The following is a 24,291-nucleotide window of genomic DNA, read 5'->3' as shown; positions in this document are numbered from 1 at the left end:
GGAGGGCGCTCCAACCAACCGAGTAACCCGGCCAGGGCAGAAATGAAATGTTACCTCTCTTATAAACACTCTCCAGGCCACCAGCATTGTGTAACTCACCCACTCATTCAAAAATATTGACTGAGCACATGGTATGTGCCAGACACTGTTAGAAGTGCTGGGGATAGAGCAATGAAAAAATAACGAAATTTTTGTCCTCGTGGAGTTTACTGGGAGGAGGAAGGTGAAGTAGTAAATGAACGAACAATTAGAACATTACAAAGTGCTGCGGATCATACTACCGCTCTCTTCCGTACTCCCAGCTTCAGCCGCCTGGAGCCTTTAGCCTAACCTCTGTCAGGTCAAATTATAACAATAATGCGCAACTGACGGGTTAGCTACCAGCAGGCTGTGTCCAGGAAGTGATTTACTCCTTTCATCCTTAGGACGACCCTCCGCGGTCAGCACTTCCATCCCCATGTTCCAGACAAGCAAAGTGCGTTTCAGAGGGGCATTCGCCAACTCGTGGCAGACCTGAGGCTGCTGGCACGGGGTGGCTACCTCCGAGGTTCCTCTACACCATGATGGTAGCACAGGCGATGGAACGCGAGCGAAAAGGATAAAAAGACTGAAGCTGCAGCCGCACTGAGTGAGAAACAAGGGAGAACCAGAAGGCACAGTACACAGGACCGGACGCGCGCCGGCCCAGCGCGTGGGAGCGCGGAGGGGAGGCGGTGCCGGAAGTCGAGCTGCCCCTTCCGGACCTGACGCCGGAAGTGGCTCGTCGGCGCCGCCTTCAGGTCGCCGTTGACACAGCCGCTCTTGGATTTCGGTGACTCCGCAGCCACGAGGTGCCCGGAATCCGCTTCCAAACGCGTCTGCAAGTCAAAATGTCGCACCCGTCCCCCCAAACGAAGCCCTCCAACCCAAGTAACCCCCGAGTCTTCTTTGACGTGGACGTCGGAGGCGAGCGAGGTGAGCGGAGTCTGAGATGCGTAGACTGGCCCCGAGGGGGCTGGGCTTCCCGGGATTCAGGGGTCGCCGCGGGTCGGGTGCGCTTCGGGCCGGGGGCTGCTCCGTAGGGCAGCGGGAATGGCCACGCTGACTGTCCCGCCTGAATAAATCAGCCTTGAATTTGGGCTTGGGTCGAGCCCGCGCCCTTGTAGAAGGCCACCGATCGTGCGGAAGTTTCTGGAAATTTCTGGTTCGGGGATCGTAGCCATTAGGTTTGCCTCTCCTATTTGCACCCCCCCGCCACCTTGCAGCATTACGTTGGCATAAAATAAGATGGTTTTATGTTTGCAGTGAGACATCCAGGAAACCCATGGGTGTGCGTCAGTGGGGCTCCCGTCCCGCTGTGCGTTTGGCGACGCGAGCTTGATCAGCAACTGTCATGTGATTTACAAATTAAAGTGACTTTTGCGTGTGCCTTCTTCTGTATGACCGATTCTTAACTCCGCGGTCCAGTCAGATTGGGGACCATTGTCTCTGTTTTGGCCTTGGGGGAAATAAGTTCCTTGTAGGGACGTGGTTGCCTAGGCTACGCTAGCAGCCCCGACGCTCCCTAAACTCTGGATTTGCCTATTGCTTGGTAACCGAATGGCGCTGGTTCTGGAACACGTTAGAATTGCTGACCAGGCAGGGTGCTTGAATGTTGTACAAACGTACATAACAGGATCCAGGGGTCCCCGTGGATCATATGGATACACACACACGCACGCACACACACACACTTATATGTACATTCAGTTGGGTTTGAAACTAGTGCCAGGTTTATTTTCACCTGGCTCAGGCGTTAGCTGGAATGGCAACTTGTCCAGCTTTTGCTTCAGAAGCTGTAGCAGGCAGGTTCCACAAAGCACAAAGGCTTCAGCCATGCTCAAAACTCAGCCAATCTGACGACACAAAGAATTTTTAATTTTTTTCCCCTGTAGTTAGTTGGTGATTGAAAATGCTGAGTACATGTTGAAGAAATTACTCAGAACGTAAAACATTTGTTCTTCATGGTGTCCCTTATATGGTGCTGATCTTCTGGCTATTGTATTTATGAACCATTGTAAGGTGTAGAAAAATAATTGTTTCAAATTTGTACGCTTAAGTTGACTAAATCTGAATACTAGAAAAATTAAAAAAAAGAGAACTTGAAATCTTAGTCATCATAATTTTACTAACTGACCTTTTATCATTTGCTTATTTGGTTGGTTGTTTTGCTACTGACACTGTTTCTTATTTTTTTTTTTTTCAGTTGGCCGAATTGTCTTAGAATTGTTTGCAGATATTGTACCCAAAACTGCAGAAAATTTTCGTGCACTGTGTACAGGAGAAAAAGGCATTGGACTCACCACTGGGAAACCTCTCCATTTCAAAGGTTGCCCTTTCCATCGAAGTATGTAAATTTTCTGAAACTGATTCTTACACATAATCAAATCCTGTCCTATAGGAGCTGGGGAACACACTGTGGGGCAAAGGTTAAAAATTACTATTAGTTTCCAAGAGGATGCTTTGACACCTGAGGCAATAGCTCAATTTCATAAAGGTTGGGCTGCAGAAGGTAGAATTAATTATAGGAGTGTACTAAGGTTTATTTCTAGAGAAATGAAATACACTAGTTTCACCAGTCCTCTAACTTCAATGTGATTAGATTGAGAAAAAAGTGAGTGGCCATGATAAGTAGGTAGACCTTGGATAGCTTGACTACCAGGTCATAAAAAAGTTAAATCTTCTTGGGCAGGATTGCTTGGGAAGGCTGCTGCCGATTTAAAACTTTAGTGTCTTGGGCACATGGTGTGATGTGATGAAAAGATGACATTTCACACAGCTTATCACACTTTCTAATTATACTTTTGTTTACTGATTATTTGGTGGTTCCACCAATAGACTGAAGGTTCTAAAGAGTTAACAGAGCAGGCCCTGGGACTGCTGTCCTTAGAAAGGTCTGCTTGCAAGGTTGGCCATTGTGTAGAATTGTGTAGAGTCTGGGAACTTGGAACTTGAACCAGTCCCAAAATCATAAAGGTGGATTACTAAGCCTAGACTCTTTATACAACTACTTCAATTTCCTTTTGGGATTCTGGAATTTTGGTTCATACTAGGCAGAGAATACCTATATGATCATCCTCAATGAAAACCTAGGGTGCTGAGTCTCTGCTGGGCTTTCCTGGGCTGGAACAAATCATATACGTTATTGCACTTTCTTTGCTGGGGGAAGAAAATGCTCTGTGAGCAGCTTGTGGGAGGGTGAGAGCACAAAGCAGCACATGGATTCCTCTAGACTCTGCCTGTATCTTTTCCCTTTATTATCTAGTTGTGTTTCCTTACTGTGTTGATGTAATACAACCAAATGCTGAATCCCATGAATCTTAGGGAATTTCTGAACATTGGGGTGGTCTTGGGAATCCTTGACACCACGAGATGATTTTTGCTGAAGTATTTCTGCCACAGTATAACAAATCTTAGAATAATTGGCCTTTATTCAGGAGACATTATTGGGTGACTAATATGTGACCAGCCATACACATAGTAACAAGGATGAAAGACAGAGTAGCTACCCTGGCTGGTGTGGCTCAGTTGGAGTGTTGTCCTGTATACCAAAAGGTTGCGGGTTCGATCTCTAGTTGGGGCCTATATGGAAGGCAACTGATCAGTGTTTCTCTCACATGGATGTTTCTCTATCTATCTCTACCTCTCCTCCCCTCTCTCCCTCTTTCTAAAAAAATCAATAAACATATCCCTGGGTGAGGATTAAAAACCACACATAGATGCTGTACTTAAGGAGTTAATTATTTGCCAGAAAAGACAGATAATTTTGATATACTAGATTGGGGAGAGGGTCCCCTTAGCCCGGCCTGCAGCCTCTCGTAGTCCGGGAGCCCTCTGGAGATATCTGACTTAGACCTGATTTGCATATTAGCCTTTTATTATATAGGACTAGAGGCCCGTTGCACAAAGAGATTCATGCAGTGGGCCTTCCCTTCCCCTGGCTGCCGGCACCGGTTTTCCTTTGGCACCCGGGACCCAGGCCTTCCCTCCGGCTGGAGCCTTCAGTCTTCACTCTGCCGCTTTGCCCCTACGTATGCAAATTAACCACCATCTTTGTTGGGTTAATTTGCATACTCTCCTGATTGGCTGGTGAGCATAGCCGAGGGATGGTTAATTTACATGTTTGTCTATTATTAGGTGTTATACAATGGAGGTAAAGTCTACTAGGGTAGAAAAATTAGGCGATCCAACTTCTGGATGCCAGTGACAGTTTTATTGCAGAGGTGCCATCTGAACTAATTTTCTTGGTGTTCGTGGGGGATCAGGCAGTAAAAGTACTTTGGACTCAAATTGTGAAAAGTCTTTTAAGAGTAAAATGGTGGAGAAAGACAGGAGAGTGACATGACTAGAGTCATTTTAGGAAGTTGTCTTTTTTATATATTCATTAGTTAACATTGCTGAAGTCATAGCTTTGTTTTTAAATTTTTTGGGTGATGGTTAACATGAACATGGCTTTGTTTCTAATAGCTATTTTCCTTTTTTGTAGTTATTAAGAAATTTATGATTCAGGGTGGAGACTTCTCAAATCAGAATGGGACAGGTGGAGAAAGTATTTATGGTGAAAAGTTTGAAGATGAAAATTTCTATTATAAGGTAAAGTAGACAAAATGCATGTTATGATAATAAAGGGTACTATGCATGGGCACGTGTTGGGTTAAGACACCGATAAATGTCTCAAGTGCGTTTAGATTCTCCTCTTTTTAAAAGGTGTCATATTTGGCAATATGCGCCTTTGATATGGAATATTTTCATCCAGTAATGATTTGGCAAAAATACTATAGTTGTTTCAGTGTGATCCAGGTTTACATACTTCAGTAAAGCTAATGAGATTTAAAGTGTCACCACCATATGGCAAAATTGTTTCCAGGAAAATGTTCTCATTATCAGAAGGATGGTAACTTGTGCATCTTTATGCTTGAATTTGAAGAGCAACAAAACCATCGCTAATATCCAGGATATCAGGGGATTTGCAAACTAGAGGATATGGTTAATGTCCACTCCTAAAGGACATTAGTGGTGCCTGTGCCTTCTTATCTTCATTGTCCCAAGATGTAATCGGGTTATATTGCATCATTCAAGTTATAAGAATGGACATGTAAGTACAAAAGTAAAGTGATATTTTTGGAAATGAGGAAAATGAACAAGGTAATGAGTATAACTTGAAAAGAAAATCTCATCCATCTTTTAAGCAGTATTTATTGACTGCAGCTGTTTGAATTTAATACTGTCACTGGCACCAAAGGGTTTATAAAAATGAAAGGCCTTGATGACAAGGAGTTTATAATCTTAAGGGAAGACAAGATTAAAACACATGGGACAACTGGAGAATAACAATATGCCCGCCATATCATTTGGTCTGGCCCTGCCAAGGCATTAGGGTTGAGTGAATTAAATGTTTGACCAAAGAACAGGCTAATTTTTAAGTTGATAATTTTGTATGGTCCTCGAATAGTGTTATAAATATCCAAATGGCCTTTGGCAGAAAAAAAGTTCCCCACCCCCGATCTAAAGAAAGGAGGCCTATTGAAAGGACACAGTTCTTGCCTTCTACAAACTTGGTAACCTTGAAAGCTGAATTAGATTTAGATTGGAGGGTTAAAAGGCATTTTAGGTGGGAAGACTAACATTAGATTTATAATGCTTGGCCCAACAAGGAATAAATTTAGAAAACCTGAGGAAAAAGTGCAAAGATGAAAACTGGGTTTCACAGAACCTTTGAACAGGTTGGTGCCAAGGAAAAAATTTGACTTCAATATATATGGATGCAGTAGTTTCTTTTGGGCATTCCCTTAAGAAGTGATTCACCTCGGATGAAAGCCATTAAGTTTTGGATTCTTCTGAGATTTGAAAGTACCTAATTGAATAGCCTGTCTAAATTGAATAATCTATCATGGTTCCCTGTTTATTGATGTGTAAAGGAAGAATCATAATGTAGGCCCATAAAAGTCAGAAGACTGTTTAGTGTTTCTCAGAAAAAAAGACCATCATAAAAAAAGACAGTATAATTATTAGATTTCCTTAATGTAGCATTTTCATCTTAAAGATGAAATATAAGCATTTTCCTAATATGGCCAATTTAGAAATACAACCCTCACTGTTGTTTGTCACTTTATTTGATTTCATCAGCATTAGTTAAAGTTTAAAATGTGATTAAGTAACCCTACATTTTGTGAATTAAAGGTTGCTATTAAAATAAAGTACTATTATATTTTTTGATCTAAATGATATTACAGTCTACCATAGTTTTGTGTATGGTCAGTAAAAGAACAATTCAGACTAGTTCCTCTAACCTTGGTTTTCATTAAATTAATTTTGTTTCTACAGCACGACCAGGAGGGTTTATTGAGCATGGCAAACGCAGGCTGCAATACAAATGGTTCTCAGTTCTTCATCACAACAGTTCCAACTCCTCATTTGGATGGGAAACATGTGGTATTTGGCCAAGTAATTAAAGGAATGGGTGTGGCAAGAATCCTGGAAAATGTAGAAGTGGAAGGTGAAAAACCTGCCAAAGTAAGTAAAAAGTTTACCCTAGCTGCTATCTTAAAGAAATGTAAGTAAAAGAATCTGAGGATTATTAGCTGGAAAAAGTTAGGATGACTTTTGGTATAGAAGCCTGAATCTGCCACTTAAACTCAAGAAAAAGATTAGGGCAGCTTAAAAAGATTTTTATTATTTCAATTTCAATCTTGGTGATTTAAGTCTTCCTATATTTGCAAAACTTTGAGTCAGCCTGTATACTAGTTCATCACTAGAAAGAGGACAGGAAATGAACAATCCTGTTCAGACTCTGCCATTTAATTGGTGGTTTGGCCTTGATCTTATTCAATTTCTCTTAGTCTGATTCCTCATTCTACATAAATTACTTAAGGGTTTAGAATAGATTATATAACTCTAAAGATCCTTGTGTTCTAAGTCTATGGATCAATGGCCATACTACTACCCAACCCAATTGGTAGGGTTGTAAGAATTGGGAACTCTGATACCTGTAGGAGGTAGGCTGTCACTCAGCAGTAGTAAATTGAAAGCAGTGCCCCAGCTAAAGAAAATTATATAGAGAATGATAAAGTTTTCAGTTCATTTTGTGTACACTGAGATGCTGAATAGCAATAAAAGACTTTTGTAAAATAGTGACATTGTTCTATTACTTGGAATGTTTTTAAAGGGCATTTTGTAATTAGAGCAGATAGGTGAGCCTCCTAAAGTCAGTCTGTCATTTTAGAAGTGACTTGGACCATGTTGCATATAACTTGAAGCTATATAGCTTTTAAACCCAGACTTTTTTTATATATATAATATCAATATGTTAGTGCCCTTCTACAATTTAGGATTATTTTTACAGTTGTGCGTTATTGCAGAATGTGGAGAATTGAAGGAAGGGGATGACTGGGGAATATGCCCAAAAGATGGTTCTGGTGACAGTCATCCAGATTTCCCCGAGGATGCAGATATAGATTTAAAAGACGTGAGTACTTTCAATTAGTCAAGCTTTAATTACTTCAATTACTAAAACTATTTAGTACTAAAATTTTGAGATATTTGTGTCAATCTGTCTTAGTGATAGAACCCAGCATTAAACCACATTACTTACTAAAATCCAAAATATTTGTATTCTTTTATACAGGTAGATAAAATATTATTAATAACAGAAGACTTAAAAAACATTGGAAATACTTCTTTCAAATCCCAGAACTGGGAGATGGCCATTAAAAAATATACAAAGGTTTTAAGGTAATAAAGTATTTTTAATAAATTGCTTTTAAGAACTTGTAAATTGAATTGTAAACTGAAATTCAAGAGTTTATTGTATTTTTGGCAGATTAGCTGCATTTTTTTGTTGCCTCCAACTTCTTAATTTTGAAAAATTTCCAAATACAGAAAAGTTGGAATAGTACATGAATGAATGCCCATATATCTTAACCTACAACTCACTAGTTTTTACTGTTTGTTTTTGAAGAATCATTTTTGAGAAGAAGTTGCTGATACCATGATACTTCGCCCCTGAATATCTATTATTATATCCTAAGAAACAAAGACATTCTTCTGCATAACCTTACTACCATTAAAACACCCCAAAATAGCACTCATACAATATTACTTAATATGTAATCCACATTCAAATTTCCCCAATTATTTAATTTTTTTTACTCCAGAGTCAATTGTATCATTTGGTTTTATGTCTCTAGTTTATTCATCTTTAATAGTCCCTATTCTACAAGTTTTTTGTCACTTATACTTTGTGGAGTCTTAAATAGGCTGTCTTCTATAATACCATCTGTTTGATTGCTTCCTCAAGGTTAGGTTGAGGATATTTTGGCAAGAGGACTTAAGTAGGTGATGTATATTTTCTATGACATCACACATATTGAAGGCACATGTCAGTTTTGAGTTTTGGCACTTGATTAAAGTGATGTCAGCCAGATGTCTTATAAAAATGCCTTTTCCCCTTTGTAAATAGTAAGTACTCTGAGGTGATACTGTGAGATTGTGTGCATATTCAGTTTCTAACATTTCATCCAGTGGTTTTACATCATTGAAGACCCTTGCCTAATCAGTTATTGCCTTGATGACTGCAGAACTGTGATTTTTCTAATTTTATCACTCATTATACAGTTATTATAAGCTAGCATTCTTCTGTTTCAAAGAACCTTTCCTCTCCCCACTTTCAAGTATCACTATAGACTGTGGATTTTTTTCAGGTCTTATACTATTACTATAATTTTTTTTGAAGCCCAAAGGTTTCCAGATTTTTCTAGTGGAAGCCCCCTTTTCTGCATCCTTTTGACATATTCCTCTTAGTCTGTGATCACTTGGCTTACTTTCTGACACAAGATGTTCCAGGCTCCTTTTTATACTTAACCCATTTCCTGATTGGGTATCAGCAATTTCTCCAAGGAGTGCTGATTCTTTTCAGTAGGGTATAAACTTTAGAGAACAAATTATGGGAACCAGGTATGCTTATTGTTTCTGAGTCCTTGTCAGTAGACAGAGCTAGGAACTGTATTAAATGACAATTCAAAACCAACACTACAGAGTTCTTCACCTTTCCCATTCCATTCCCTGTCACACAATGAGAACCTTGCTTCTCAAAGTACGTAATTGAGACCTGGTTTTTAAAAATAAAAAGTGTTAATAGTGCACAATTATCTTTAGATATGGGGATTATTCTTAAATTGGCCTGTTTGAACAATTTGGGAAAAAGTTGTAACAAAAATAAGTTATCTGAAGAAGAAAAGATAATGAATATTAAGAATATTAATATTAGCATTTGATAAACTTTTAATATCAGAAATGACCTAACATTTTTTGGCATAGTTGAAGAAGCAGAATATGTCTTACGCTAGTTTTACATTTTACTTTTATTAATGTGTTCTCCAGATATGTGGAAGGTTCAAGAGCTGTTATTGAGAAAGCAGATAGAGTGAAGCTGCAACCTGTAGCTTTAAGTTGCATGCTGAATATTGGTGCTTGTAAACTAAAGATGTCAAATTGGCAGGGAGCAGTTGACAGTTGTTTGGAGGTAAGTCTGTTTGCTGTTGAACTTTTTGACAGTGTTGGATTATGATTTATGAACTTGAACAAAACAATTTTATATACATTAATATATTAATGCATAGGTCCTAATGAGACTCGATAAAACATGTCATTTCATCTCTAAATATTTTGGACATCAGTTTTCCTCTCAATCCATTTACTGAGCTTATTGTATTACTCAATATCTATTAAGATACTTTTCCTTTTTTCCTCAAAGCACATGTATCAGCTCACTTATTCATTTAACATATTGAACACCTGTTATATGCTAGGCATTTGAAGACAAAGCCAGGAATGACTAAGAATATGGGTTATGGAGTCAGTCATAGTTTTTTTATTAGACCTCTCACTAACTTTGTGATCTTGGGTAAGTTCCTAATTTAAAAGTCTTTATATGTAAAGTGGAAATAATACCTGCCTCATGAGTTTATTATAAGGATTATATAACACTAGGGTCCCTAGGCCTAGCCAGCGATCGGGGCTGATTGGGGCCTTCCAGCTGCCAGCCGGGGCTGTCCTTCGTTCCATGCTGCCCCTTGGTGGTCAGTGCACATCATAGCGATCGATTGAACTCCTGGTTGAACTCCCAAGGGGACAGTTTGTATATTAGGTTTTTATATATAGACTAGTGGCCCGGTGCAAAAAATTCGTGCACTTGGGAGCAGGGGTAGGGGTAGGATCTCCAACCTGGCCTGTGCCCTGTCACAGTGCGGGAGCCCCGCGATACATCGCCCACCTGGGGCTCCTCGATGGATTGCCCTAAAGAGGTAGGCCGGAGCCAGGGGAGGCCTGTGGACCCCCGGGCCACGGTGGAGGCCTGTGGACCTCCGCGTGTGCACCTCAGGAGCCTTGGTGCTCGTGTGTGGAGGCCCCCGACATGGCCCCACCCCTGTCCCCGATGCTGCAAGTTCCCGCCCACCCACATCTGCTACACACGCAGCCTGATGATCGGTAGTTACTGTGATGGCGTCCCAACAAATTTGTATATTACCCTACTATTAAATAGACTAGAGGCCTGTTGCACAAAGAGATTCGTGCAATAGGCCTTCCTTCCTCTGGCTGCCAGCACTGGTTTTCCTCTGGCACCTGGGACCCAGGCCTTCGCTCCGGCCGCAGCAGAGAGGCGAAACCTCTTCAGCCTTCAGTCTTTGCTGCTCCGGCCAGAGCCTTCAGTTTTCACTTTGTGCCTGTGTATGCATATTAACCACCATCTTTGTTGGGTTATTTGCATACTCTGATTGGCTGGTGAGAGTAGTGGAGGGACGGTCAATTTACATGTTTTCTATTATTAGGTAAGTTAGATATGTAAAGCATTTACCAGTGTTGGGCTCATGTTAAGCACCTTTATGGAGACATCCAGGAATACTAACAGCAAAAGCTAGAAAGGTAAAAGCATACCTTACTTAAAATACACAATTATGACTTTCTCCCTATTGTAGAGCTGAAAAGTTTTCTGTACTAAACCATGTATTTTAGAAAGACCACCTCCAATAATTTTAATGTATATTGCACATTCTGTACATAGATCAGTAACATCCACAGCAAGGAGAAATGAGGTCCTAATTTGGTAGGGTAGGTGGAATAGGGAAAAGAATATACTTAGAATGGAGTACAACAGAGGGAAAACATTATCAGAGGAAAAGATTAGTCTTCACCAATCTTCTGGATCTCTTTTTGACCTTTGTGAGTCAGATAATGTACCCTTTTCAGTAAATCTGAAAGTACTGACCTTTAAAAGATGTTAAATAAAAAAATATTTTTAAAACATTTATTTCAGAGTAGAGACCTATTAAAAGTTATTCATCCTCCTAAAAAATTACATGCAAACAGACTTTAATCCAAAATAAAGGCCTGGTGTATGAAAATTTGTGCACTGGACGGAGGGGGGGGGGGTGCGGGGACGGGGGGTTTCCCAAAGCCTGGCCTGCCCCCTCTCACAGTCCGGGAACCCTCAGGGATGTCCTACTGATGGCTTAGGCCCACTCTGCGTGGAAAGTGGGCCTAAGCCACAGTCTGGCCTCCCTCTGAGGGAGGTGACTGGGCCAATCAGGGAAGGTGCCACCCCCATCATCCTACTGCTGCTGGCCCTCAGCCCTCACTTCTTAGTGCTGGCCTGCCCCTCACCCACTGGTAGGTAGGGGGCGATCTGGGGCCAGGCTGGCTGGGGAGGGGCTGTGGGAGCTTGAGGCACAGCAGATCGCACCCCCATCCAGCCTCTGTGGAGGTGTGCCGCTGGAACTGGGCCTGTGCCACTGCCTCTGTGGCTGCCTCTGTCCAAGGGGCAGCACTGGGACCAAGACCACTCGGCCCTCTCTCCCGCCGCCTCTGCAGAAGGGGCCATGGCGCTGGACTGGCCCGCACTGCCGCCTCTCGTCTCTCCTGCACCGCCAGCCCTCGGCCCTCGCAGCCACAGCGGCTTTGTCTGGAAGATGTCCAGTCTATCCGGTCTAACTAGCATATTACCCTTTTATTAGTATAGATGGCTTTCTTTGATCAGTTAGGGCCAAATCAGGAAATAGAAACTATACAGAACTTTAAAAGAAAATATAAGAGGGGACCGGAATAATAAGGGATTGGCTAGTAAAGAGATTCTAAAGTGATGGGACCAGCGGATCTGTTTCCCCTAGGTGGGTATGGAGCCCCTCGGAAGAGGCACCTCTCTAGACCTCTGGCTGAGATCCAGACCTTTTTGGAGAGGGGATGGCCATGGCTTTTGTGTGGCAGAGGCAGTCATTGAGCACCACACTTGTGCGACTCACTGGAGTGCCTGGGGAGTTTGTCTGTGGAGAGTTGCTACTGACAAACTGCAGGAACCTAATAAGAGGAGCACACTGGAACCTGGAAGAGAAATGCTTTCTCTTCCATGTCCATGTAGAGCCCTCTACTGAAAAAACTTAACATTGTGCCACCTAGCAGAGGAGAGATTTATAGGGTTCATCTTCACAGAGCAGTGAAGGGTTGATTTGGAACTGACAGGAAATAAATTTAAATCTAGTACATACATTTAATACTTAATATAAAGTATTAATTTGATTCTTTTTTCTAGGCTCTTGAAATAGATCCATCAAATACCAAAGCACTGTACCGTAGAGCTCAAGGATGGCAAGGATTGAAAGAATACGACCAAGCATTGGTAAAATTTTGTCCTAAATTTCAGTTTTTAAAAATAGACAACCACCTTCGTAAGTCATATACCTAATATTTCCTAAAAACTTTTTTCCAATTGAAGGCTGATCTTAAGAAGGCTCAGGAAATAGCACCAGAAGATAAAGGTAAGTTGGCAGTTTTTGTAGTGAAAGTTCACTTTGTCCTTTAAGAATTTCTCTTAATGAAACACTGTACCCTTTGCCACTTAGATATTTATTCCACAGATATTACAGAATGCCTGTCATTGGGCCAGGCACTGATCATACTTCATTGAGCAAGTTAGGGTCCCTGCTCTCAGAGAGCTTACATTCTAGACCCTCTCCAGAATACTGTCTTCACATATCTGAATACTATTTGTTCTACTGTATCATTTGAGATCTAGTTCCTATTCGTTTAATTCTAGTCAAAAGTACCAAATGACTATTATGGTGAATTTAATGTTTATGACCATTCCTTAAACTGAATGTGGCCATAACCCAAATATTCTAGCCCAGGGGTGGGCAAACTTTTTGACTCGAGGGCCACAATGGGTTCTTAAACTGGACCCGAGGGCCGGAACAAAAGCATGGATGGAGTGTTTGTGTGAACTAATATAAATTCAAAGTAAACATCATTACATAAAAGGGTACGGTCTTTTTTTTTTTTTTTTTAGTTTTATTCATTTCAAACAGGCCGGATCCGGCCCGTGGGCCGCAGTTTGCCCACGGCTGTTCTAGCCAATAGACTAATAGAAAAGCTTTGTGATACCATGACAAAAATAAGGTTGTCTTTCAACTACACCAACTACTAATAGTGATACTACATCTAGATATTAAAATATACCTTTGGCTTCTTTAATACTAAAGTAAAACAGGAGGCACTTCTCTAATGGAGAAGGCAAATCTGTATAATTCAATTGAATTCTCTCAATAGACAGTTTTCTAAAATTATGCTTAGTGATTATGTATTGCTTTCTCAGTATACATTATTCTGTTAATAGGGCAAGAAGAATTTATCAAGGGGAAGTTAACTATCATACTAAAACATCTGTTTATTGTTCAACCTAATTTTTGGATGTTTGAAAACTAACTCCTATTACATATTTATTTTGCAGCTATCCAGGCAGAATTGCTGAAAGTCAAACAAAAGATAAAGGCACAGAAAGATAAAGAGAAGGCAGCATATGCAAAAATGTTTGCTTAATAAGGAATTCAGTTATCCTTAAATATTACACATTGATGTATAAAGGCAATAAGAAAATTTAAGGGATTTTTGTCTATTAAATATGATCCCTAATGTGTTTCCTTTGATACTTCAGTTCCCCATTGTTTACAGTTTAGAAATACTTATACTGGTTCACTCTTAATAAAAGTGTTACAAAGTACAGTGAAGTTGACCCCACCCCTGCAGCTATCTGTATTACAAAGAATAATGGTGTTCAACCTATTTTTAAACTAAAGATACATCTTGTTGAATAAACAGATGAAAGCTTACTTTTGTGTTAGTGCCCTCAATTCTTTGATATAGCTTTCTGTAAACTGGTTGGTTTGTGCTGGTGACTCTAAGGGCCAGATAGTAAATTTTTAGGACCATTGTATTCTGTCACAACTACTCATTTCTGCAAAAGGCATGGCATGGCTGTGTTCCAAGAAAACTAAGAAAAGTGGTGGGCTGGATGCCAACCTCAGGTCTAAACTATACATTTATTTTCATACTTGAAGTCTTAAATTTGGCAAGTCAAATGTACATGAAAGGCCAATGGTTTATTCTGCTGTTAGTAATGAATCTTTGAAGAATTGAAGAGATAAGTAAATGCTACATCACTAATAAAGTTTTATTTAAGATAAATATTGATAGTTTTTTATGGGACAAATTTAGGTATAGTATAAAATTATTTCCCTGATATTTTATGAACATTCTGATCAGTAATATGCTATAAGATATGTTGATACTTGCTAATTTCTCAACATTATAAAGAAAGTGTTTATAAGACTTGCCTGCAAATGAAATTAGTTATAGTTTACATTCCATTGTAAGCAGGTCCCCCACCACCTTCGGGTACCACCCAGTTAATATTCTGACTTGGATCTTTAATATCACATGTTTTACAATGCACACAGTTCTGAGCATTTATCTGTAACCGAAATCCATCACCTTGTTCCAAAGGTACAAATTCATAAACTCCTGTAAAGAGAAATAATATTGTTAAGTACCTAATTTTTTCAACTTTCAAAATTCAAAAATAGAAATTGAAGTCCTGGAAATAGTAGCTACAGAAACCTTGAAAGTTTTTTTTCAGAATGTTTACCCATAGAGCATATTACAAAGATCTTGGCTGCTTTTGAGTTACAATTCTGTATATATAATGTGCTATATGGTACTGTAGCTGAAAAAAACAACAACAGAGCCAGTCTTAACCCTGTTTATAACCTGGTATTATGACAGAAGTGATTAAAATAAAGCCAAATACAGTCAAAGTCCCTGCCCTCAGACATTCTAGTCCCTCTCCACAGTGTACTAATTTTTACACAGCTGAACACTATTTTAGTGTATCATTTGAGACTCAGTTACCATTTTGTAATTGTAGTTAAAAACTCAGCACTAAAAGATACAGTATTCATGATGAATTTCAAATTTGGGACCATTTTCTTGAGTTGAATGTGGCTATAGCTCGGTATTTTAGCATATATATATATATATATATATACACACACACACACACACACACACACACACACACCGTGTGTGTATGTGTGTGCACACAACCATAACATTTTTTTTAAAGTTGTGTGAATGTGGAAAGAGGTATTCTTTGGTGTTCTGTGGGCCTTATCCTGGTCCGAGGGTAGACACAGAAAGACCTCTTGAGAAATGTCCTCTGAATTAGGCTTCAAAAAGAAATCCTATTATTTTAACATTGCTAGAGTAAGAACCATAAAATAATGTTTTCTTTAAAAAGCTGGATATAGGAGTCATTTATAATTTCCAAGCAATGGAGACATATTTCGTACATGTTTAAAGCAAATAGGAATGAATGGAAATCACAGTACTGACCTGCAGGGCAGAAGCGCTGCTCGGGCCCATCATATATTGACAGATTTCTATTTACAGGTATACTGTCATCCTTTAAGGTTAAATGTGCTGGCTGGTCATGTTCATGATTAGTACCACTCAGAGCCACAGATGACAAAAGGTCAAAACTAATCTGTCCATCAGGTTTCGGATACTCAATAGGTGTGCAATCCTTGGCTGGCTTGAGCCGATCAGAGTCAGAACCTTCAAAAGTTTTGAGGAAGATTTTAAATAAATATACAACACTAATTTTGAAGTACTTAAAAAAAAAACTTTTATAAAACTTGAAAATATACCAAAGAAATAAGACTTTGCTCTCATAATAATGATACTCTGTTCACTTAAAGAGACTGAAGCAAATTTAAAACAAAGTAATAAAAAAGATAACTTTCTCAGCTACTTAATGGATTCTGTTCATGAGTTTTTAATGATTATAACACACACAAATATGTTATTACCTTTATGTTTTAGAGTCCATGGTTCCATTCCTCTAAATATCCAGTAAAAGATTCCAGTGTAAATCATCCCTCCATATAAACCCAGGAATCCATGGCAGGAGGGTCTTATATTTCTAACAGAATATAGCTCTTTCCACACCCATGATTTCTTCAAATTGTCCTCATACTCAGTTACATGGAGTCCTTTTATTAAAAATACGAAATGTTAAGTGTGAAATTGCCTCAAGGAGTATAAAATACCTGAATTTAAAAAACAGGTGGTCACAAGAACACACAATGTTTCATTTATAAATGTTGGCAGCATCTAAATTTGATTTCTTATATTGGTGGCATGGAAAGTTAAGTTTTAAAATTAGGGAACCTGAAAAGGAAGCTTGAGTTTATGCTTCCTATAAAAGTAAAAAAAAAAAAAAAATTATCATTGATCAATGAAACACTTCTGTTATGGGTTGAATTTTGACCACCACCCCCCCCCCAACCCACCCCTGAAGAGACATTTTAAAGTCTAAACCTCCCAGTATTTAAGAATGGATCAGAATGGGGTTGTTGCAAATGTAATAGTGAAGATGAGGTCATACTGGAGTAAAGGGAGCCCTTAATCCAGACTGGGGTCCTTATGGGGCACAGACAAGCAGAAGATAGGTAAAGATGGAGGCAGAGATTGGAGTTAATTCTATCACAAACCAAGAGAATGCCCGAGGCTTTCAGAAGCTTGGGAGGCAAGAAAAGATTCACCCAGAGACTACACAAAGAGTATGGTCCTGTCAACACCTTAATTTCAAACTGCTAGCCTGTAAAACTCAAATGTTGTTTTAAGCCACCCAGTTTGTGGTAGTTGTGGAAGCCCTAGGAAATTATAACAATACCTAAAACTTGGTGCATGCATTTAATACTTAATGGGACAAAGTGGTTCTTATAAACATTTGTGAATTACATAATGACTGTTCTTTTTTAAATGTTTTTATTGATTTCAGAGAGAAGGAAGGAGAGATAGAAAGTTCAATGATGAGAATCATTGATCGACTGCCTCCTGCAAGCCCTCTACTGGGGATCTAGCCCATGACCTGGCATGTGCCTGACCCAGAATCAAACTGTGATCTGGTTCACGGGTCGATACTCAACCCCTTATCCACATCAGCCGGGTAGTGACTATGTTCCTTCCAGTCATTATTTCCTGTTCTGGCTCCACTTCTCTCCTTTAGGCTTTAATCCCTAACTTAGTTTTTGGTGATGTACTTGCTCCAGTACTTTCTATGTGCGGTATTATGTTTACATGACAGGTTGGTCCAAAAAGGAAAGACACTTGGCAAGAAAATCAGAAAAATGTTCCACTACTCAACCATCACACTCCACCTTGCTGTTTCTGTTCTACTTTATCTCCTCCTTCTCCCCCATTCTAGGCTTCCCTTCTTACAAAGATCCGAAGGCATAATCAGATTTTCCTCCCAAGAGGCAGGAGACAAAGACTAAGTTGATAAATTATATAGTGTATGAAAGATGGGAAAAAATTATAGAAAAAAACTTCGTGTGGAGTGGGGCGTGTTGAGAGTGCTGTGTGTTGCGAATCAATTGGATTCACCATGAGAGGTATCTGACAAAGGAGAAGGAAGGAGCGAGCTGGCCATGAGCAAGGACAGGAGAAGGACGCATGCTTGACACGTTCCTGTCAGGGAGGAAGCCCTGCAACTGGAACGAGAGTGAAAATGTGAAGTCAGAGGTGAGGGAACTTTGGCTTTTACTCTAAGAAAAGTGGAGAGTCATTAGAAGGTCTTTTTAGACTAAGGGTTTACTGAGGCCTCAGTGCTAGCTGTTCCTCTCCACTACTGCAGGAGTGTCATAAATGCTGGTGCTTGCCAACCCTGCCAAGGATGGTGCTGGATTCTGTAGTTGGCACAGCTCTTCTGTTTTCAGACAAGACACTCTGGTATTTACGAGATATCTTACTGTGTATATTATATGTGTGTAATGTAATGCAGTACTCACCAACTTGAAATCAATGTTTCAGTGAAAAACCTGACAAATTTCTATACTTTAAATAAATAGGAAGTTCTTACCTATCGTCTTTGATTGGAGATTTTCATTAGTTAGTTGATTAAAAATAGATTCTGCTGCCAAAACTCCACTTTTCATTGCTGTGTGAGTACCTTTGATCTTGGGAACATTCATGAAACCAGGACTACAACCAATTAGTAAACCACCAGGAAAGGTGAGTTTTGGTATAGACTGAGGAAAGAAACATTTAAAGTATATTGTTAGCTCAAATTTAACATGCAAAACTGACCACTCCACATTATAGCCTCTTAAATAAGTTTAAAGATGTAGAGAAACATTTCTTTAAAAAAAAGAAAAGAGCCGAAACCGGTTTGGCTCAGTGGATAGAGCGTCGGCTTGCGGACTGAAAGGTCCCAGGTTCGATGCCGGTCAAGGGCATGTACCTGGGTTGCGGGCACATCCCCAGTAGGAGGTGTGCAGGAGGCAGCTGATCGATGTTTCTCTCTCATCGATGTTTCTAACTATCTCTCTCCCTTCCTCTCTGTAAAAAATCAATAAAATATATTTAAAAATAAATAAATAAATAAAATAAATAAATAAATTAAAAAAAGAAAAGAAAATGAATATACTAAAGGGGAAAAAAAAACAGAGCAAGGGCAGTTTTTTCCCCTTCCCAATGAAGGAGGATTAGAATTATTATCATTTTTCTATTACAAATTTTTCCTTCTCCCTCCCCATGACTAACCTATATGAAGCAGATTTAAGAACAGAGGGTTAACATTTAAATAAAATGTTTTCATGTACACTTGCATCATAGTGAAAAACATTCCCTAAACCGGAATGACTATTATCTAAATTGTGATCTGCTTTTACATCATTGTAACATGATATACAAAGGATGGTATCTTACCTCTGTATACACTTTTTATTTTACTTTGATATCTAGGGATGGAAACATAGGTTCTAATCATGGCATCACAATTAGCTATTACCTTAAATAACATTTTAGTTAACTTGAGAATAAGTTAAATCCCCCCGCCAAAGATAGTTGTTTGGGCCTCAATATACATTATTGATAAAGAACAATGTAATAAAGGCTGGTGATATTTTGGGGTTAGCCAATAAAAGCCTATATATACCCCATAATGTGGCACCTAAATTACAGGTTGTTTGCATGGGAAAATGTACTATAATCTATAGTTTGAAAAGGAAAGGAGAGAGGAAAGACAGAGTTGTTCATTCCTCCTGCATTTTTTCTTCTCTATGGGTTTCCTGAAGGAAGCCATGGTCTTTGTTGAGAAAGTGGTGGGTGGTAAAGTTTGGCTTATGGTGCTGAAAGTAACTCAGAGGACAGGTGATTAACGGGGAAACAACTGCCATCAGCTGCAGGAAGACATGATGACCAATCTGTGGCCACACAGGTCCCTTCAATTAGAGAATTCTAATTGTAAGGCAGCGGTTCTCAATCTATGGGTCGCGACCCCTTTGGCTGTCGGACCCTTTCACAGGAGTTGCCTAAGACCATCCTGCATATCAGATATTTACATTATGATTCATAACAGTAGCAACATTACAGTTATGAAGTAGCAATGAAAATAATTTTATGGCTGGGTCACAACATGAGGAACTGTATTTGAAGGGCCAGAAGGTTGAGAAACACTGCTGTAAGGGAAAGGTGGTGAGAAGCAAAATGCGGTAGAAGAATGCTGGTAAAAAGGAGATCAAGGTCCCCATCCCTTTACAGTACATGTGGGAATGAATTTATGACTGTAGCTCTCTTGGACCAAATGCAAGAGCATCACATCAGGATCACAGAGCAGACAGTATGGGTAAAGGACTTTCCGGAATGCCATTAGCTGAAACCAGATAATGGCTAAAAACTTGGATAATGACAGCACTTCTCAAGGCTGTGATCTTGTTAACACTAAATTTGATTCAAGAACTAGAAGACAGGATGTGGATTGTTAGTGCAAATTCTTCCAAATTGGTGCTTAAATCCTAAAAAAAAAATCGTATGGCACAATGAAAATATGTGTTTTTAAGTTCTGGAAGGATCCCCTGTGTGGACAGTGTTACAGCACTGAGCATTTTGTTAAGGAACTGGGTTGAGCAGTGGTTCAGCCTGGTCAGGGCACATGCCCAGGTTGCACTGTGAGCTCCATCCCCAGTAGGGGGCGTGCTGGAACAAGGAAAAGTTCACTCAGAAATGCTGTATTCTGGAGCATTCATTAAACTAGGACTACAAATAATTAGAAACCTATCAGAAAAAGGTGAGTTCTGGGTATAGACTGAAGGACAATGAAAATAGTCAGGTAATATTTGTTAGATCAATAAAAATAAAACAATGTTCCAAATTACTGCTTTTATGGTCTTTAAAACGAACTGAAAATAAGTTTCTGAATCTTTGACTATTTAAATTGGAAAATTTAAGTAAAAAGTTTAGGTTTTTTTCCTAAAAACCATCTGAGATGTTGACGCATACAAGGCAGATGTTTTAAAATGAGAATGTGTATGTGCTATTGAATATAACAAAACCTAGTATTTGCCTTGGAATTTCCTGGCAGCTAAAGAATAAAAGGCCCAACAAGTATGGCTCAGTGGTTGAACCCAGGGCACATGCCCAGGTTCCTTTGTGAGCTCCATACACAGTGGGGGGCATGTGGGAGGCAGCCAATCAATGATTCTCATTATTGATGTTTCTATCTCTCCCTCTCCTTTCCTTTCTGAAGGAAAAAAAATATATATATATATTAAAAAACAATACTATAAAAAAGGATAAAGAAAAATATCTTGGGTCACATAGTTTTACCTTTCTGGTTAAAAAAACAACAAAAAAAGCCAGTGAAGTCAATATATTCTTTTTTTTCTTTAAATATATTTTATTGATTTTTTACAGAGAGGAAAGGAGAGGGATAGAGAGTTAGAAACATCGATGAGAGAGAAACATCCATCAGCTGCCTCCTGCACACCTCCTACTGGAGATGTGCCCGCAACCAAGGTACATGCCCTTGACTGGAATCGAACCCGGGACCTTTTGGTCCGCAGGCCGACGCTCTATCCATTGAGCCAAACCGGTTAGGGCAAGTCAATATATTCTTTAAATTCATGGTGTAATTTATTTAACTACAGTGTGACACAGTCTTATAAATACTAGGTGACTTGCTGAATTACCTAAATTTTTTCCTATGAAGTGATTTTTTATTCTTTAAATTTATAACATTATATTTTCAATGTTGGATTTATAATACACAAATAAAGAATAAAAAAGTTGGGAAACTTACCTGAAAGCCACCTTCATTGAGAGCTCTGGCTCCATATGCAATCCTTTTTCCACCTTCCAATGTTGGCTGAACGCTAGGATGGTGTTTCCACCTCTGGAACTCTCTAAATGGACTCAGGTATGGATTTTGATAGTCCAGACCAACCTTAAAATTTTTATAATTAAATTTGATATATTTATGCAATTAGACATTTTTATTTCAAATTATGTTAAGCTAAAATGTGAGTAATTTTTATCAGAAAACATGTACATTAAATTTCTTATACTCAAAGTACTTAAGAGAATTATATACTGTAACCTAAATTTAAATAAATAACTAAATCAAATGTTTGGAAAAGAAAGGGTAAACAAAGAATACCTTGTGTTTATAATCAGAAAAACTTTAAATATTTGGAACATATTAATATATCATTATGCTCTATATATCAAAGTCCATATTAGAAAAATATTTGTAGGTAAGTGTCCCTCACATTGTGTTTCTATAAAAGGAATTGTAATAATTATTCAGTTACCAATACCAACTCTACAAATACATAAGCTATATGCAGTACTACTGAGGCAAAAATGAACAGGATGTAATCACACTTAGAAAAAAGAGGACAAGAAATATTAAAGGTTACATTTTAAAGGCATTACTGTAGTGCTGAAATTAATAACCAAGGCTTTTATGCTTTGAAAAGATTAAGTCACTAGAATAACTACACAAAGATAGTGCTGCTGCAACTTGTTTGGATTTCAAAAAGCACATAAGTTTAACAATGGTTCATATGCAGGTTTAATCATGACATTACACAATAAACTGCTACCAATTCCAAGGTGCAGAAATTCGCAATTTTTCTGTTCCTTGTGATGTTCAAGATGTAATTTACTAAAGGTAGAAGTGGCCAAAAAGGAGAAAATGCTCATGTTTTTAAAAAGTTATAAGTTCAAATCCAGTGCTGACTAAATTTTCAGGGGCAGCAGGTCATAATGGGCTTTGAAGTGTGTAACTGCCTCTATCATTTAATAGGCCTATTTGGGAAAGTAGTTTAACTTGTTTGGACTTCCCATCAGTAAAAAAGGCTATACCTACTTCAAAGGATTTATGAAACTTAAGAATTCTCAGTGAAATATCTAGCAGTGCCTGACACATAGTAGCTACTATTAGTAAAGCTATGTGTGTTAAGTAGACTAATGTCTCTAATAACCATAAGCACTTTACATGCTGATTACATTAGAAGAGTGGTTCTCAACCTTCCTAATGCCAAGACCCTTTAATACAGTTCCTCATGTTGTGGTGACGCCCAATTTCATTGTTACAAATTGAACATAATTAAAGCATAGTGATTAATCACAAAAAACAATATGTAATTATATATGTGTTTTCCAATGGTCTTAGGCAACCCCTGTGAAAGGGTCGTTCGACCCCCAAAGGAATCGCGACCCACAGGTTGAGAACCGCTGCATTAGAACATAAGCTTTAAGTAAAGCATTTTACATTCTTCAGATTCAATACCCTTCTTTTATAACCTTGATGATCCAGTGACTAACAGAACTCTCCATAACGGGCATATAACTTACCACAAAACCAAGAGCCACCAGGGGTTCCCCTTCATTTAAATGATAGAGGAAAGAGCCTCCATAAGTGTGTCTGTCCAAGGGCCAGCCAACAGTGTGATCTACTCTCCCAGGTTTCCACTTCTTTTCATCAATAAGCCATAGCTTAAAAAAAAAAGTCCTAGAGTATTATTTAAATTTTTATGTCACTACAATGTATAAAACTTGCCAAGTTTGTCTTATTTATGAAAATTACAAGTAAAAAACTGTAACAAGAGAAACATAAAAAAAGTACTTCAAATGTCAAAGAAAATTATACCAAACTGCAGCATGATGAATCAGAGTAAAGAGAAAGGTCAGAAATGTTATGAACACTTTTAGACATTAAGATGTTCAAATCAATAAGACTTTCATATGATTCTAGGAAACACCCCAGAAGAGATGAGGGAAACTTTTGGGGTTTTTGTAATATTCTCTGTCTTAATCTGGGTGGTGGTAATATGGGTGTGTTAACCTTATAAAAATTAACTGAACTGTACACCTAAGATCTGGTACTGTAGACTCTGTTACTCTTCAAAAAAATATTTTACTTTCTTGCACAGCCCCCTCCTCAAATTAAGCAAATGATTCATCCTACTTTTAGAATGGTAAGTTTAAATTTTAAACAATTTCCATCTAAGATATCGTCTAAAAAGCAGGTAATATGTACAATCTACCAAAACAATTAAACCCTATTCACAACATAATGAATCTAAACCTTTCTGAGCTTTACCCTAAAAATAAATTTAAACAAAAGGATATAATGAAACTTTTAGATTCTAACTAGAGGCCCGATGCACGAAATTCATGCAAGAGTAGGCCCTCCTTCCCCCAGCTGCTGGCACCGGCTTCCCTCTGGCACCTGGGACCTGGGCTTCCCTCGCAGCCCAGGCTTCATCTGGAAGGACATCCGGAAGAAAGTCCGGTCTCATTAGCATATTATGCTTTTATTATTATAGATACACTTAAAGTGAAAAAATAGTCTAGTGATTGGATAAATTGAGAAAATACACAACACTTAAACTAACTAAATTTTAGGTTTCATGTCAATATACCAGGACTGAATGTAAGTTTCATAAATGAAGTTATCTTCACATTACAGTTTTGAATGAAAAATTCTTGTAGGATGTAGTCATCCTAAAACTAGCATATGAATAGCAGGTCCAATACTATTATGGGTGATGGCATTACAATAAAAAAAATCAATGTTACAAATATTTTCAAGTTCAAGACTTC

At 38.7% G+C, this 24,291-nt stretch overlaps 2 protein-coding genes across 3 annotated transcripts in view; one reads left to right on the top strand and one right to left on the bottom strand.

Moving 5' to 3' along the window:
• Positions 1 to 759: 759 nt before the first annotated feature.
• PPID (peptidylprolyl isomerase D) lies at positions 760 to 14,171 on the top strand. The gene is made up of 10 exons (XM_059697725.1): positions 760 to 954; positions 2,225 to 2,365; positions 4,505 to 4,611; positions 6,343 to 6,531; positions 7,361 to 7,483; positions 7,643 to 7,749; positions 9,397 to 9,538; positions 12,599 to 12,685; positions 12,782 to 12,824; positions 13,793 to 14,171. The coding sequence occupies exons 1-10, from the start codon at positions 870 to 872 to the stop codon at positions 13,879 to 13,881; spliced, it is 1,113 nt and encodes a 370-aa protein (XP_059553708.1). The 5' UTR covers positions 760 to 869; the 3' UTR covers positions 13,882 to 14,171.
• Positions 14,172 to 14,491: 320 nt separating this feature from the next.
• ETFDH (electron transfer flavoprotein dehydrogenase) overlaps positions 14,492 to 24,291 on the bottom strand; it is a 33,695-nt gene continuing 23,895 nt past the window's right edge. The window contains exons 8-13 of one of the 2 annotated variants that reach the window (XM_059697723.1): positions 23,041 to 23,181; positions 21,482 to 21,625; positions 18,263 to 18,431; positions 16,209 to 16,391; positions 15,733 to 15,954; positions 14,492 to 14,862 (exon numbers count right to left, since the gene is read on the bottom strand). In XM_059697723.1, coding sequence (XP_059553706.1) covers positions 14,699 to 14,862; positions 15,733 to 15,954; positions 16,209 to 16,391; positions 18,263 to 18,431; positions 21,482 to 21,625; positions 23,041 to 23,181 — 1,023 coding nt within the window. In that variant the 3' untranslated portion in view covers positions 14,492 to 14,698. The remainder of the gene's footprint in view (positions 14,863 to 15,732; positions 15,955 to 16,208; positions 16,392 to 18,262; positions 18,432 to 21,481; positions 21,626 to 23,040; positions 23,182 to 24,291) is intronic. The other variant, XM_059697724.1, reaches the window with a different exon arrangement.

The sequence above is a fragment of the Myotis daubentonii genome, chromosome 5 (genome assembly GCF_963259705.1).
Source record: "Myotis daubentonii chromosome 5, mMyoDau2.1, whole genome shotgun sequence".
Classification (NCBI taxonomy): Eukaryota; Metazoa; Chordata; class Mammalia; order Chiroptera; family Vespertilionidae; genus Myotis; species Myotis daubentonii.
This window is presented reverse-complemented; position numbering and strand designations above follow the sequence as displayed.

Coding starts and splice junctions, on each gene's coding strand:
- PPID (XM_059697725.1), top strand. CDS start 870: ATGTCGCACCCGTCCCCCCAAACGAAGCCCTCCAACCCAAGTAACCCC. Junction 4,612..6,342: donor ATGAAAATTTCTATTATAAG/GTAAAGTAGACA, acceptor TTGTTTCTACAG/CACGACCAGGAGGGTTTATT. Junction 7,484..7,642: donor CAGATATAGATTTAAAAGAC/GTGAGTACTTTC, acceptor TCTTTTATACAG/GTAGATAAAATATTATTAAT.